The sequence below is a fragment of the Entelurus aequoreus genome, linkage group LG27, assembly GCF_033978785.1.
Source record: "Entelurus aequoreus isolate RoL-2023_Sb linkage group LG27, RoL_Eaeq_v1.1, whole genome shotgun sequence".
NCBI lineage: Eukaryota > Metazoa > Chordata > Actinopteri > Syngnathiformes > Syngnathidae > Entelurus > Entelurus aequoreus.
Genome location: NC_084757.1, coordinates 5,600,948 through 5,617,452, shown reverse-complemented (window position 1 = coordinate 5,617,452; position 16,505 = coordinate 5,600,948). Strand labels below are relative to the sequence as shown.

Here is a 16,505-nt window from a genome sequence, read left to right as displayed (position 1 = left end):
GGATGATGTTTGATAAGGAATTATCGAGTTCGAGCCCATTATCGAATCCTCTTATCGATTCACAAACACAATATTTGGTTTAACAAAAGCTCACTTTTATTTTATAAGAAAAAAATGAAATTAAATAAATAAATATTGACTGTTACCCCCCTAAAAAAAATTAAAAAATATAAAAATTGACTGTTGTTACCCAAAGTATATTAAGTGGGATTTTTCAGAAAAACAAATATATACAGTAACGCAAAAACAACCTGTCTCTGTGATCACTATAGGTGAATAGCCATGCCTTGAGGCTAGGGATGTCCGATAATGGCTTTTTCCCGATATTCCGATATTGTCCAACTCTTTAATTACCGATACCGATATCAACCGATATATGCAGTCGTGGAATTAACACATTATTATGCCTAATTTGGACAACCAGGTATGGTGAAGATAAGGTACTTTTTAAAAAAATTAGTAAAATAAGATAAATAAATTAAAAACATTTTCTTGAATAAAAAAAGAAAGTACAACAATATAAAAACAGTTACATAGAAACTAGTAATGAATGAAAATTAGTAAAATTAACTGTTAAAGGTTATTACTATTAGTGGAGCAGCAGCACGCACAATCATGTGTGCTTATGGACTGTATCCCTTGCAGACTGTATTGATATATATTGATATATAATGTAGGAAGCAGAATATTAATAACAGAAAGAAACAACCCGTTTGTGTGAATGAGTGTAAATGGGGGAGGGAGGTTTTTTGGGTTGGTGCACTAATTGTAAGTGTATCTTGTGTTTTTTATGTGGATTTAATTTTTAAAAAAAACAAACAAAAAAAACGATACCGATAATAAAAAAAAAACGATACCGATAATTTCCGATATTACATTTTAACGCATATATCGGCCGATATTATCGGACATCTCTACTTGAGGCGTTTTTTAGAGTCCATTATTTTTGCTGCTTGTGTGACAGGAAATGACGTAGCTCAGTCATTAGACTGAGCTACGTCATTTCCTGTGATGTCCCACGGGGCATTTCTTGTGGGACGGGATTCGTTCCCAGGGATTCCAATAAAGAACCAACTCTTTTTCTTTACTGTAGTGGCCTCGATAACGGGAACCGGTTCTCAAAAAGGGATTCGAGTCAATGGAATCGGTTCTTTTCTTATCGAACGGTTCTTTTCTTATCGAGCAAGCGGGAGAACCGGTTTCGAACATCATCCCTAAGTGTTCATTCATAGTTTTGATGTGACAATCTACAATGTAAATAGTCATGAAAATAAAGAAAACACATTATTTGAGAAGGTGTGTTCAAATATATAATATGACCCCTTTGAATGATTTATTTGGTAAGAGCAAGTAGTTTATGGACAAGAGGAACTCACTGTGGCTGCGCAGCGTCAGAGACGTCAGGTTGGAGCACGAAGGAAGTGTTTCCGTCAGCTTCCAGTAGAGACTGGATGAACAGTCCACCAGTTCCAGATGTTCAAAGGCTCTTTTCGAACACTCGGTGTAAGTCGGGACTTTTTCACAAAAAACGTATTTGTGCTTCTTTGCCGGGGGGCCTTCTTTGTCCTCTTCTTCATCATCGCGGGTGCGTTCCCCGCTCAGACATCCTCCAGCCAACAGCACTTTAGATAAGAGGCTATCTTCACAGGTGCGTAGAATGACATGTTTGGTGACGCCGTGTTGCACCAGGCGATGGATGATGCCCATCAGTAATTCCTCCTTCTCCCTGGGCTCAGTCTTCTCCAACCACAATGTGAGTTTAGTCACCGTCTTCTCTAGAACGCTGAGAACGGGCGTCTGTCGACATTTGCTTACAAAGTTGACCTCAAAGTTGTGCTTGGAGGACAGTGTCAGGGAGTTGATGCTTTTAGCTGCCGCCAAAAACAAGGTTGAGGTGTTTAAATGCTTCCAAACAGTGGAAGAAAGGTGCCAGTCGTTGATGACGGTGGCAAATATCTGCTCCATGACTGCTTGTTTCACGTCTTGCTCCGTGTGAACCTGGGACTTCTGGAATCCCAGACATGAAAGCGCGTCAGTCGTCTTCTTTGAAGGTACAATACCTACCGTATTTCCTTGAATTGGCGCAGGGAATATAGTATTCGCACGTCTAGAATTACAGCCGGGTCAAACTCGTTTCGCAAAATAATTAACGCATGCTTGGCCTTATCGCCGGTTCAGGATTAACGCCGGATCAAATTCGTTTCGCAAAATATTAATTTTATTACCGCATGTCTAGAATTTTCGCCGGGTCAAATTCGTTTCGCAAAATATTAATTTTATTACCGCATGTCTAGAATTTTCGCCGGGTCAAACTCGTTTCGCAAAATATTCAGCATATGTCTAGAACTTCCGCCGGGTCAAACTCGTTACGTCACGAGTGACGCTTTACCTGTCCTCCTTTTCAAAATGGAGAAAGCTGATTTCAGTAGTTTGCAATCGCACAAAGGAAAAAAGATTAAGAGCTATTCAGTAGGATTTAAGGTCCAAGCTATTGAATACCGGTACAGTATGCTAAAAAGAACAGTAAGCAGCTATGTTTTATTAATATACCGTAGCTGCGTGTGTCAAATATGAGTCATTAAATGATTCCCTCCGACTTAAACAAGTTGAAAAACTTATTCGGGTGTTACCATTTAGTGGTCAATTGTACGGAATATGTACTTCACTGTGCAACCTACTAATAAAAGTCTCAATCAATCAATCAATCCCGCCTCCTGGTGGTAGAGGGCGCTAGTGATCCTTCTTGCGACTACCGGTACTGCAGAAGAAGTGACAACAAGCAGCAACAGATCGTCTTTTTTTTCCTCTCGCCTGAACTTTTAACATGGAGGATTACATACCGGTATCTAAAATAAAACTGTTTTCTAAACTAGACTTTCAATGGAAGCAGGAGGTAATAATTAAAGGAATATCTCCATCGAGACAGAGAGACTTTTAAAACTGAAGAAAGAAAATAATTAAGACTTCTATAAACAAGTTACCGATGCTTTTGGTCAGAAGGAGCTGCAAATGGACTCCATTTATAAGTACAGGTAAGACCATAATAACGTTTTTTTTTTATTAAATGTGCTTTTCATGATGGTATCGGTATGCTTACATCACACTCAAAGCGCACGCCTAAATTTACCGCATTCCTTTTGGTAAACGCCGGAGTGAGAAGAGGTTTTAAAATAATTAACGCATGCACGGCCATCCCGCAGGCTTCTGGTAAACGCCGGAGTGACAGGAGGTTTTAAATTAATTAGCGCCCCTGCGGCTATTCAAGGAAATACGGTATCCATCACGGAAGATACCTACTTTGCCCCTGCCTTGCAATCGCCGGGAGAGTTCCACCCATGAAGAGAGCGTGGATATTCCTGGGAGGAAACATGAAGAAGACAAAGTGTTTTGCCGCCATTGGCCATGCTTGCAAGTTACTAACAGGCTTACCTTTGAGGTTGAGGCCTGCTTGAAGCTCGTCCAGCTGGATCACATCCAAATAGGGAAGAAGCTCTCTTAGAAGTTTCTCCGGAAGACCTAATAAAATATCACCAGAACAATATGACAGGACCTCAGAACTTTCCCGTCATTCAATCTTACTCTCGTTCAGAGTTATCAAAATTCATTTTGTCTTTCTCTCAAGTGGAAAGTGTCACTTCTGCTAGCGTATTTCATTACTGAGCGTTCATTTGGCTTTATTTTCGAGTTTATATGACATCACGCGAGTTCACTTACTATACTCGGTCTGTGTTGAAAAAGTTGTTAAAAAACAGCCCCGTCCATCAGATTTGCTTTTGAGTATAGATGGTAAGTTCAATGTTAAAGTTAAGTTAAAGTACCAATGATTGTCACACACACACTAGGTGTGGTGAAATTTGTCCTCTGCATTTGACCCATCCCCTTGATCACCCCCTGGGAGGTGAGGGGAGCAGTGGGCATCAGCGTAGCCGCGCCCGGGAATCATTTTTGGTGATTTAACCCCCAATTCCAACCCTTGATGCTGAGTGCCAAGCAGGGAGGTAATGGCTCCCATTTTTATAGTCTTTGGTATGACCCGGCCGGGATTTGAACTCACAACCTACCGATCTCAGGGCGGACACTCTAACCACTAGGCCACTACACAACCACCGGGCCGCGGACCGGTACGATTGGTACCGGGCCGCACAAGAAATTTAATTTTTTTTTTTTTTAATGAAATCAACATAAAAAACACAATATATACATTATATATCAATATAGATCAATACAGTCTGCAGGGATACAGTCCGTAAGCACACATGATTGTATTTATTTATGTAAAAAAATATATATATATATATATATATATATATATATTTTTTTTTAAAATACCCCCCCCCCCCCCCACCGGTCCGTGGGACTAATTTTCAAGCGTTGACCGGTCCGCAGCTACAAAAAGGTTGGGGACCACTGGGGTAGAGTACCCAATAATTGTACTCAAGTAAGAGTACTGTTACTTTAGAATAATATGACTCAAGTAAAAGTAAAAAATAGTCATTAAAATAATTACTTGAGTAAGAGTAAGTATTTCACAAAAAAAACCTACTCCATTATTGAGTAACTCGTGAGTAACTTCTGATTTATTAATGTTTTGAATTTTTAATGGTTTCTAAACTACAATTGTAGTGTGTGTGTGTAATACAGGGGTGTCCAAACTTTTTCCACTCAGGGCCGCACACTGAAAAATCAAAGCAAGCGGGGGCCATTTTGATATTTTTTATTTTAAAAACCAATACAATATATGTATAAAAAATATACATGTAGGCCTCCACTCAGGCTTGATACCGGGGACTCCAAAATGTTTAGGTTCAAAAATGTTTTTAAAAATTCATTATTTAGTATTATTATTATTATTATTTTTTAAAGTTTAAATATCTAGATCAACATTAGGTATATCTGTCAATACAACGTTTTGTTTTTTTTACATTTAAGTTGTATGCCCTTTTTGTCAAAGAAAACCCAGTTTTTTATGGACAAAACACAAAATATGAAATATTTTCCCCCAATAAAATTTTAAAGTGGAACATTTCAGATTATATAATAATTGGAGCTCATAACATAACTCATAACAACATTGATTTTAATTTATTAATATTTTTTGAGCAATGACACTTAAAAAAAAAAAAAAAAAGTCCCACTAAAATTATTGGTGATCCAAAAGGGTCCTGCTCAGTAAAGTGTTAAAAAATAAATCGTAATTTTAAGTTGTATGCTCTTTTTGTCAAAGAAAACCATGTTTTTTATGGAAAAAACACAAAATATGCAATATTTTCACCCAATAAAATTTTCAAGTGGAATATTTGAGATTATATAATAATTGGAGCCTTAAAAAGGTCAATATCACCATTGATTTTAATTCATTATTATTTTTTGAGCAATGACACTTAAAAACAAATCACACTAAAATTATTGGGGATCCAAAAGGGCCCTACTCATTAAAGTGTTAAAAAATAAATTATACTTTTTTTTCCCTGTTTACTTTTAACACAATAGTCTCGAGATCAACTTCAGATCTATCCGTCAATTATAACTTGTATTGTTGTTTATTATGTTCCTTGTTTGTTCATTTTAGACCCTTATTTAAAAAAAAAAAAAAACATCGTTTTTTAAATATGCACATTTTCCCCAAAAAATATCTCAGTGGAATATTTAATGTGACCTAATTGGAGCCTTGAATAGGTCAATAATTCGTAATAACATTGTTTTTGATTCATTATTATGTTTTAAAGAAAGAAACAGCCTGCATGACAGCTTAGTGTTATTAGAGTCAACATAGCAACATTTTATTGTCACCTGTTTACTCTTTCATACCACTTTTTATGTTTTTTTTAATCGTATTTTTAGAATGTGCCGTGGGGCCGTTAAAAAATTACCTGTGAGCCGCAAATGGCCCCTGGGCCGCACTTTGGACATCCCTGGTGTAATATATAAAAATCATTTACAATTTATTGCAAGCTGTTTTCTCTAGTTAGAAGGAATTAACTCGAGGATCATGACTCAGCCAATGGGAGTCGAGCTGAAGGCCACCATTTTGTCTAGTTGTCCATCCATCCATCCATTTTTCGCCGCTTATCCGAGTCCGGGTCGCGGGGGCAGCAGTCTAAGCAGAGATGCCAAGACTTCCCTGTCCCCGGCCACCTCCTCTAGTTCTACAGGGGGAATACAGAGGCGTTCCCAGGCCAGCTGTGGGACATAGTCCCTCCAACGTGTCCAAGGTCTGCCCCAAAGTCTCCTCCCGGCTGGACATGCCCTCACCAGGGAGGCGTCCGGGAGACATCTGTAGTAGATGCCCGATTCATCTCAGCTGGCTCTTCTCTACGTGAAGGAGCAGCGGCTCTACTCTGAGTCTCTCCCGGATGACTGAGTTCCTCACCTTATCTCTATGAGGGTGATCCCAGACATCCTGCGGATGAAACTCATTTCTGCCGCTTGTATTCGCGACCTTGTCCTTTCAGTCATTACCCAAAGTTCATGACCATAGGTGAGGGTAGGAACGACCTGTAAATCGAGAGCTTCGCCTTCTGGCTCAGCTCCTTCTTCACCATAACAGACCGGTGCAGTGACTGCATCACTGCAGACGCCACACCAATCTGTCCGTCGATCTCGCGTTCTATTCTTCCCTCACTCGTGAACAAGACCCAGAGATACTTGAAGGCAGAACTTCACTCCCGACCCGAGGGGTGCAGTCCACCCTTTTCCGACTGAGAACCATGGCCTCGGATTTGGAGGTGCTGATCCTCAGCCTAGCAAACCGCCCCAGTGAACGCTGAAGGTCCCGGCCCGATGAAGCCAACAGGACCACATCATTTGGAGGTGCTGATCCTCAGCCTAGCAAACCGCCCCAGTGAACGCTGAAGGTCCCAGCCCGATGAAGCCAACAGGACCACATCATCTGCAAAAAGCAGCGATGCGATCCTCTGCCCACCAAACTGGAAACCCTCCACACCACTGCGCCTAGAAATTCTGTCCGTTAAGATAATGAACAGGACCGGTGACAAAGGGCAGCCCTGGCGGAGTCCAACGTCCACCGGGAACATGTCTGACTTATGACCAGCAATGCGAACCAGACTCCTGCTCCGCTTGTACAGGGACCGTATGGCGCATTTGGTCTAGTTGTTGTTTCCTGTCCGGTCGTCGCATTCCATTTGTACGGGAAAGTCAGACTTTTCGAATTCCTAGTCGGAAATTCAATTAGAACGCCCCTCGAGGTCGGTTTTCCGACATTCTCATTGTTTCAAAGATGGCTGCTCTGTACGTAAACTTCTATAATATCCCTTATTAGCACTTCTGATTAGTTTTTCAAATCATCCATAAACAAAGTATTATAAGGTTATATGGTAACGTCACTGTAGTGTAAACTAAATGTATTTCACACGGTTTATACGCTGTACCTTGCGAGCAATAGCATCTGTATTTCCTCTTCATCCACCGTGTTTTAAGGTTGCAAAAAGACCTCCTATTTTCTCAGAAGTTGTTTATATTTCGACGAGGCCAGCACAAAATAGCTTTAGTGGATGTGGCCATCTTGATTTCCGACATCGTAATTGGAACACTCACAACTCGACTGTGTTGTCATTCCCAGCTCCGACTTCCAACCTCCCGGGTAAACGGAACGCAGAAGTAGGACACCTACAGGCGGAGGTTGGTACTGTTAGTGTGTCGCTCCCACTGATCAGTGATCACTTCCTGCGTTGCTTGGTTACCAGACAGTGAGTGCCTTTGTTCATGCAACCAACTTTGCTTCGGAATTTCCGGTTTATTCCGACGACGGAAAGCAATATGTTTTGTGGAACACGTTGTTTTCTTGGTTTCGAGTTGGCTTCCATCGCGATATATGTTGATATCATTTGATCTCACTGCCCTAATTCCAACTATCACATAGTGAACCATGACTGACGACCTGAGGCTTGGAGGTGTTCAAGAAGACCTAGGCTAATCGTTGCGATGATGGGGGGGGGGAAATGTTCATATTTGAATCGCGATTCTTTTCTGTTACAATTGTAAATGGATTCATAAGTTTCAAGAATCTGTTTATGTTAAAAATGTGACGGCAGGGCCGGCCCGTGGCATAGGCCGTATAGGCAAATGCTAAGGGCGCCGTCCATCAGGGGGCGCCACGCCAGTGCCACAAATGTTGGAGAAAAAAAAAAAGAAAAAAAGTTGGTACTATTATTTCTAAATACAAAAAATAATCCCACGTTAATTAAAATGCAAAGTAAGCCCCCCATCCCCCCGCATGGTGCGCCCCCTCTCTTCCCGTATCATGACTCTTACCACATCAAAAAATCAACACAAGATGTCAAAACGGCCAAAACTGTTAGGTGCCCAGGGAAGAAAAAAGAGAAAAGAAGAGGAGAAACGAGAAAAAGACAGAGGTAGCAGGTAGGTAACGTTAGCCTACATGAAATTATTTGTCTGTTACAGAATGTGATAGTAACCTGGCTTTTTAGCATTAAGCTAATGTTACATGATTCGGCAGTTGCTAATCAATAAATATCTAGTTCTGTTTTAACGTCGGGTTAATATTGTGGAGGGGGCTAAATTGTTATGGAAAATAATAATGTAACGTTAGGTAATTACAGTACTCCCTGGTGTACAGTAATCTGTAAGTCATTCTAGTTAATGCAATATTAAAAAGCACAAATAGAGAACTCTGTAGGATCCCCTTTTTTTTGTAATATAGTTGTTAAAGTCATACTGGTTTGATATCTTGTTTTGTGCAGTGCCTCATCTATATTGTACTTTTAATTTATTTTATGCAACTTGTTGACACGTTTTATTTTGTGTTTATGTATGTAAAAAATATTGTATTTCATATATTCATTTTTTATTTTTTGTATTCATTTATTTATCCATTTTTTTTTTTACCTTGTTAACTATTCTGATTGTTAATTTGCTTTCTTTAAGTAAAAAAAAAGGTCAAAGACAAAGCTATTCGGTTTCTTGTGAGTATATACACTTCACTGCCGATGTGGGGGGGGCGCCACCTAAAATCTTGCCTAGGGCGCCAGATTGGTTAGGGCCGGGCCTGTGTGACGGAGATATATATATATGTATGTATATATATATATATATATATATATATATATATATATATATATATATATATATATATATATATATATATATATATATATATATGCTTTCTTTCTATTCAGTCATATTTGAAAACAGCTAGTGTTTTTCCATTTGTTCTCCATCTCGTGTCCGATGGTATATTTAATAAGTTACCTTGACTTTAGGAATGTGAGGAGGAGAGATACTCCTTTTCCTTATCTCATCCTGTCTCAAGCTAAAGTAGAACAATAGACATGTGTATTCGTTCCGGAGGGTGTGGGCTATTGGCATATTGAAGAACACAGCACTTCCGTAATGTTTTCAGATCAACTTGGCTACGCAATTGAATGTGTTGTTCTAGGCTGGTCCCTCCAAATTACAAAATACCTATTCTGTTCTGGTGATCATTCAAACTTAGCTTATGTGTCATCAAAAGAACTTGGGATTGACCAGTAACTTAAATTCCCTTGGAGGAACATCTGGTCCTACGCAACAATTGCCAGAAATTAGTGCCAGAAAGCTGAGGGTTGCAGGTTCGCTCCCCGCCTCTTGACATCCACATCGCTGCCGTTGTGTCCTTGGGCAGGACACTTCACCCTTGCACCCGGTGCCGCTCACACTGGTGAATGAATGATGAATGAATGATAGGTGGTGGTCGGAGGGGCCGTAGGCGCAAACTAGCAGCCTCGCTTCCGTCAGTCTACCCCAGAGCAGCTGTGGCTACAAATGTAGCTTACCACCACCAGGTGTGAATGAATGATGGGTTCCCACTTCACTGTGAGCGCTTTGAGTATCTAACAATAGAAAAGCGCAATATAAAATCTAATTCATTATTATTATTATGTTCATGCACGCTTCATTTTATGCACCAGTAAAAAAACATGGTAACACTTTAGTATGGGGAACATATTCACCATTAATTAGTTGCTTATTCATATGCAAATTAGTAACATATTGGCTCTTAACTAGTCATTATTAAGTACTTATTAATGCCTTATTCGGCATGGCCTTATTATAACCCTAACCCTCTAACCCTGGCCCTAACCCTAACCAAATAACTCTAAATGAAGTATTTACTTAGAATATGTTCCCCTAGTGTCCAAATAGCTCTAAATTAAGTCTTTATTACTTAGAATATGTTCCCCTAGTGTCCAAATAACTCTAAATTAAGTCTTTGTTACTTAGAATATGTTCCCCTAGTGTCCAAATAACTCTAAATTAAGTCTTTATTACTTAGAATATGTTCCCCTAGTGTCCAAATAACTGTAAATTAAGTCTTTGTTACTTGGAATATGTTCCCCATACTAAAGTGTTACCAAAAACATATAACTTTGTCTTGAATTTGAAAAAAAACCCAGAAGGATTGGGTGAATGCGCATATAAACTGGTGGGGTTCGGTACCGCCAACTAGGTTAAGAACCACTGTATTAATGTATTGCAAAAATCGGTTTGTATCAAGAATCGAGTTTGAATCAAATCGTAAATTCGCAATCGAATTCCCTCACTCCTTGAGTAAAATGAGAAGAATAAGTACTTTCAACACCTTAAAGGCCTACTGAAAGCCACTACTAGCGACCACGCAGTCTGATAGTTTATATATCAATGATGAAATCTTAACATTGCAACACATGCCAATACGGCCGGGTTAACTTATAAAGTGACATTTTAAATTTCCCGCCACACTTCCGGTTGAAAAAGCCTTTGAAGGATGACGTATGCGCGTGACGTAGCCCGAGGAACAGAGGTATGCCTTCTCCATTGAATTCAATACAAAAAAGCTCTGTTTTCATTTCATAATCCCACAGTATTCTGGACATCTGTGTTGGTGAATCTTTTGCAATTTGTTTAATGAACAATGGAGGCTGCAAAGAAGAACGTTGTAGGTGGCTGTAGCAACACAAGGACCACTTACTCGGATAGCAGACGCCTAGCCGATGCTAGCAGACGCCTAGCCGATGCTTGCAGACCCACCGCACGGATGATCTGGTGAAGTCCTTCGTCGCGCCGTCAATCGCTGGAACGCAGGTGAACACGGGTGTTGCTGAGCAAAGCAGATGAGGGCTGGCTGGCGTAGGTGGAGCGCTAATGTTTTTATCATAGCTCTGTGAGCTCCGGTTGCTAGGTTAGCCTTAGCGTCGTTAGCAACAGCATTGTTAAGCTTTGCCAGGCTGAGATCTATTAACCGTGTAGTTACAGGTACATGGTTTAATAGTATTGTCGATATTCTGTCTATCCTTCCAGTCAGGGATTTATTTATTTTGTTTCTATCTGCATTTGAGACAGATGCTATCACGTTAGCTCATGCTAAAGATGCTAAAGAGCTTCGTCGATGTATTGTCGTGGAGATAAAAGTCACTGCGAATGTCCATTTTGCGTGCTCGACTCTCATTTTCAAGAGGATATAGTATCCCAGGTGGTTTAAAATACAAATCCGTGATCCACAATAGAAAAAGGAGAGAGTGTGGAATCCAATGAGCCAGCTTGTACCTAAGTTACGGTCAGAGCGAAAAAAAAAATGTATTTCACTGCATTCTAGTCCGTCACTGTAACGTTCCTCATCCACGAATCTTTCATCCTCGCTCAAATCAATGGGGTAATCGTCACTTTCACGGTCCGAATAGCTCTAGCTGCGTTGAAAACAATAGGAAAATATGAGGGAGTGAACAACTGACAACGTCACGCTACTTCCGGTACAGGCAAGGTTTTTTTTTATCAGAGACCAAAAGTTGTTCTATACTAAATCCTTTCAGCAAAAATATGGCAATATCGCAAAATGATCAAGTATGACACATAGAATGGATCAGCTATCCCCGTTTAAATAAAAAAAATTCATTTCAGTAGGCCTTTAAGAACCACTGTATTGATGTATTGCAAAAATCGGTTTGTATCAAGAATCGAGTTTGAATCAAATCGTAAATTCGCAATCGAATTCCCTCACTCCTTGAGTAAAATGAGAAGAATAAGTACTTTCAACACCTTAAATATTGTCGTCAAATTACTTTTGTATGATCATTTTTTTTTAGGTTTGTATGCCGCATAGATCCTCTTTATATCATCACTGATGAAGGTTTGTTTTGTTCCTTGTATTTCAAAGGCGCATGCATCATTTCATTGAGAATTGATGAGAAAAGCTTTGTGTTTACTCACCAAGTATCGCTGTTGACCCCAAAACATCCAACTGTTCACTGACCGCGTTGAGACACATGGCGTTTAAAGTCATGATACAATTATTTGTGTGCATACTCATTATTGCTGCCGACAACTTCATGGCTTTTAGTACACAGACTGTACCAGGCAACACGCTCCACCTCATTTCCTGTGAGGACAAACAAAATGAGCGCCGCCAAGTGGCCTGGGAGAACAAATACATGCTATCTTTATGTGGGAAGTCAGTTGTCACTTTAGGGCCTTTTTAAAGGCCTACTGAAATGAATTTTTCTTATTTAAATGGGGATAGCAGATCTATTCTATGTGTCATACTTGATCATTTCGCGATATTGCCATATTTTTGCTGAAAGGATTTAGTAGAGAACATCGGCGATAAAGTTCGCAACTTTTGGTCGCTGATTAAAAAAAAGCCTTGCCTGTACCGGAAGTAGCGTGACGTCACCAGAGGAAGGACTCCTCACATTTCCCCATTGTTCACACCAGCAGCGAGAGAGATTCAGACCGAGAAAGCGACGATTACCCCATTAATTTGAGCGAGGATGAAAGATTCGTGGATGAGGAACGTTACAGTGAAGGACTAGAGTGTAGTGCAGGATGTATCTTTTTTCGCTCTGACCGTAACTTAGGTACAAGCTGGCTCATTGGATTCCACACTTTCTCCTTTTTCTATTGTGGATCACGGATTTGTATTTTAAACCACCTCGGATACTATATCCTCTTGAAAATGAGAGTCCAGAACGCGAAATGGACATTCACAGTGACTTTTATCTCCACGACAATACATCGGTGAAGCTCTTTAGCTACGGAGCTAACGTGATAGCACATCGGGCTTAACTGCTGATAGAAACAAAATAAATAAGCCCCTGACTGGAAGGATAGACAGAAGATCAACAATACTATTAAACCATGGACATGTAACTACACAGTTAATGCTTTCCAGCCTGGCGAAGCTTAGCAATGCTGTTGCTAACGACGCCATTGAAGCTAACTTAGCAACGGGACCTCACAGAGCTATGCTAAAAACATTAGCTATCCACCTACGTCAGCCCTCATCTGCTCATCAACACCCGTGCTCACCTGCGTTCCAGTGATCGACGGAGCGACGATCACAGATGCGGTCGGCGGCCCGGAGACGGAGGAAGTCAAGGTGAGGTCGGCGGCTAGCGTGTCTGCTATCCATCTCAAAGTCCTCCTGGTTGTGTTGCTGCAGCCCGCCGCTAATACACCGATCCCACCTACAACTTTCTTCTTTGCAGCCTCCATTGTTCATTAAACAAATTGCAAAAGATTCACCAACACAGATGTCCAGAATACTGTGGAATTATGCGATGAAAACAGAGCTTTTTTGTATTGGATACAATGTGTCCGAATACTTCCGTTTCAACCATTGACGTCACACGCATACGTCATCGTACATAGACGTTTTCAACCGGAAGTTTAGTGGGAAATTTAAAATGTCACTTTATAAGTTAACCCGGCCGTATTGGCATGTGTTGCAATGTTAAGATTTCATCATTGATATATCAAATCAAATCAAATCAACTTTATTTATAAAGCACATTTAAAATTTACCACAGGGGTATATATATATAAATATATATATATATATATATAAACTATCAGACTGCGTGGTCGGTAGTAGTGGCTTTCAGTAGGCCTTTAAATAAGACGACAAACACTCAGTGTAGGTTTTGGTTAGGGATGTCCGATAATATCGGCCTATATTATCGGCCGATAAATGCGTTAAATGTAATATCGGAAATTATCGGTATTGTTTTTTTAAATAATCTGTATCGTTTTTTTTTGTTTTGTTTTGGGTTTTTTTAAAATTAAATCCACATAAAAACACAAGATACACTTACAATTAGTGCACCAACCCAAAAAACCTCCCTCCCCCATTTACACTCATTCACACAAAAGGGTTGTTTCTTTCTGTTATTAATATTCTGCTTCCTACATTATATATCAATATATATCAATACAGTCTGCAAGGGATACAGTCCGTAAGCACACATGATTGTGCGTGCTGCTGCTCCACTAATAGTACTAACCTTTAACACTTCATTTTACTCATTTTCATTCATTACTAGTTTCTATGTAACTGTTTTTATATTGTTTTACTTTCTTTTTTATTCAAGAAAATGTTTTTAATTTAGTTATCTTATTTTTATTTATTTTTTAAAAAGTACCTTATCTTCACCATACCTGGTTGTCCAAATTAGGCATAATAATGTGTTAATTCCACGACTGCATATATCGGTTGATATCGGTATCGGTTGATATCGGTATCGGTAATTAAAGAGTTGGACAATATCGGAATATCGGATATCGGCAAAAAGCCATTATCGGACATCCCTAGTTTTGGTCATTGATATTTTCTTTTCATGAATGCTGTCTCACCATCGTCATCTGGGATCACTCCAGTAGGATTTTGATGTATACTTTCTTCATGACAGCTGAAGCCGAGGGCAACTAAACGCCTGCAGACTGTGCCATCTCTAGCTACATTTGCCAAGTTGTCTACATCAATGCCGCATTTCTTTAGATTACGTTGGGATAATTATGGCTTTATGTACAAAAGCAGTGAAGTTGTCACGTTGTGTAAATGGTAAATAAAAAGAGAATACAACCAATCCTTTTCAACTTCTCTTCAATTGAATAGACTGCAAAGACAAGATATTTCATGTTTTAGCATTCAGTCAGACATTATTGTGAGGTTTTGTATTAGCGTTCCTAAAAATCTGATATATTTTTTTCGATCTTTAAGATGGAAAGTGTAGCTGCCATTATGATGTGTAGTGATGTTTTCAAATGACCGGAAGTATTGAACTATACAAAGTGTTTCAATGGTTGGAATCTTCGCTTTTGCATGATCTGTTGTCAATATTCAGTGTTTTATCTTTCATACTTAAAGGCCTACTGAAAGCCACTACTAGCGACCACGCAGTCTGATAGTTTATATATCAATGATGACATCTTAACATTGCAACACATGCCAATACGGCCGGGTTAACTTACAAAGTGACATTTTAAATGTCCCGCTAAACTTCCGGTTGAAAACGTCTTTGTATGATGACGTATGCGTGTGACGTCAATGGTTGAAGCGGAAGTATTGGTACACCATTGTATCCAATACAAACAGCTCTGTTTTCATCGCATAATTCCACAGTATTCTGGACATCTGTGTTGGTGAATCTTTTGCAATTTGTTTAATGAACAATGGAGACTGCAAAGAAGAAAGCTGTAGGTGGGATCGGTGTATTAGCGGCTGGCTGCAGCAACACAACCAGGAGGACTTTGACTTGGATAGCAGACGCGCTATCCGATGCTAGCCGCCGACCGCATCGATGATCGAGTGAAATCCTTCGTCGTGCCGTCGATCGCTGGAACGCAGGTGAGCACGGGTGTTGATGAGCAGATGAGGGCTGGCGTAGGTGGAGAGCTAATGTTTTTAGCATAGCTCTGTCGAGGTTCCGTAGCTAAGTTAGCTTCAATGGCGTCGTTAGCAACAGCATTGCTAGGCTTCGACAGGCGGCACAGCATTAACTGTGTAGTTACAGGTGTTTGGTTCGGTGTCTCCTGATAGTAGTATTGTTGATCTGCTGTCTATCCTTCCAGTCAGGGGCTTATTTCTTTTGTTTCTATCTGCATTTAAGCACGATGCTATCACGTTAGCTCCGTAGCTAAAGTGCTTCGCCGATGTATTGTCGTGGGGATAAAAGTCACTGTGAATGTCCATTTGGCGTTCTCGACTCTCATTTTCAAGAAGATATAGTATCCCAGGTGGTTTAAATACAAATCCGTGATCCACAATAGAAAAAGGAGAGAGTGTGGAATCCAATGAGCCAGCTTGTACCTAAGTTACGGTCAGAGCGAAAAAAGATACGTCCATCACTCTCACGTTCCTCATCCACACATCTTTCATCCTGGCTCAAATTAATGGGGTAATCGTCGCTTTCTCGGTCCGAATCTCTCTCGCTGCTGGTGTAAACAATGGGGAAATGTGAAGAGCCTTTCAACCTGCGACGTCACGCTACTTCCGGTACAGGCAAGGCTTTTTTTATCAGCGACCAAAAGTTGCAAACTTTATCGTCGATGTTCTCTACTAAATCCTTTCAGCAAAAATATGGCAATATCACGAAATGATCAAGTATGACACATGGAATGGATCTGCTATCCCCGTTTAAATAAGAACATTTCATTTCAGTAGGCCTTTAATATTGTAAATCCTGCATTCTTTTTTTTTTAATGTACATTCTGGGGTTTTTTAAGCGGTCTGTCAT

General features: G+C 40.0%; 1 protein-coding gene and 1 long non-coding RNA gene across 4 annotated transcripts in view; one reads left to right on the top strand and one right to left on the bottom strand.

Annotated features, from left to right (window-relative positions):
* Positions 1–12,359, bottom strand: part of LOC133644403 (leucine-rich repeat-containing protein 41-like) — a 33,873-nt gene extending 21,514 nt beyond the window's left edge. For 2 of the 3 annotated variants that reach the window (XM_062038845.1, XM_062038846.1), the window contains exons 1-4: positions 12,202–12,359; positions 3,430–3,516; positions 3,298–3,356; positions 1,377–2,007 (exon numbers count right to left, since the gene is read on the bottom strand). In XM_062038845.1, the coding sequence (XP_061894829.1) occupies positions 1,377–2,007; positions 3,298–3,356; positions 3,430–3,516; positions 12,202–12,322 (898 nt within the window). In that variant the 5' untranslated portion in view covers positions 12,323–12,359. Of the gene's footprint in view, positions 1–1,376; positions 2,008–3,297; positions 3,357–3,429; positions 3,517–10,966; positions 11,069–12,201 lie in introns of all 3 variants that reach the window. The other variant, XM_062038847.1, reaches the window with a different exon arrangement.
* LOC133644405 (uncharacterized) overlaps positions 1–16,505 on the top strand; it is an 82,715-nt gene that overhangs the window by 24,199 nt on the left and 42,011 nt on the right. The gene's annotated exons all lie outside the window — the stretch shown is intronic.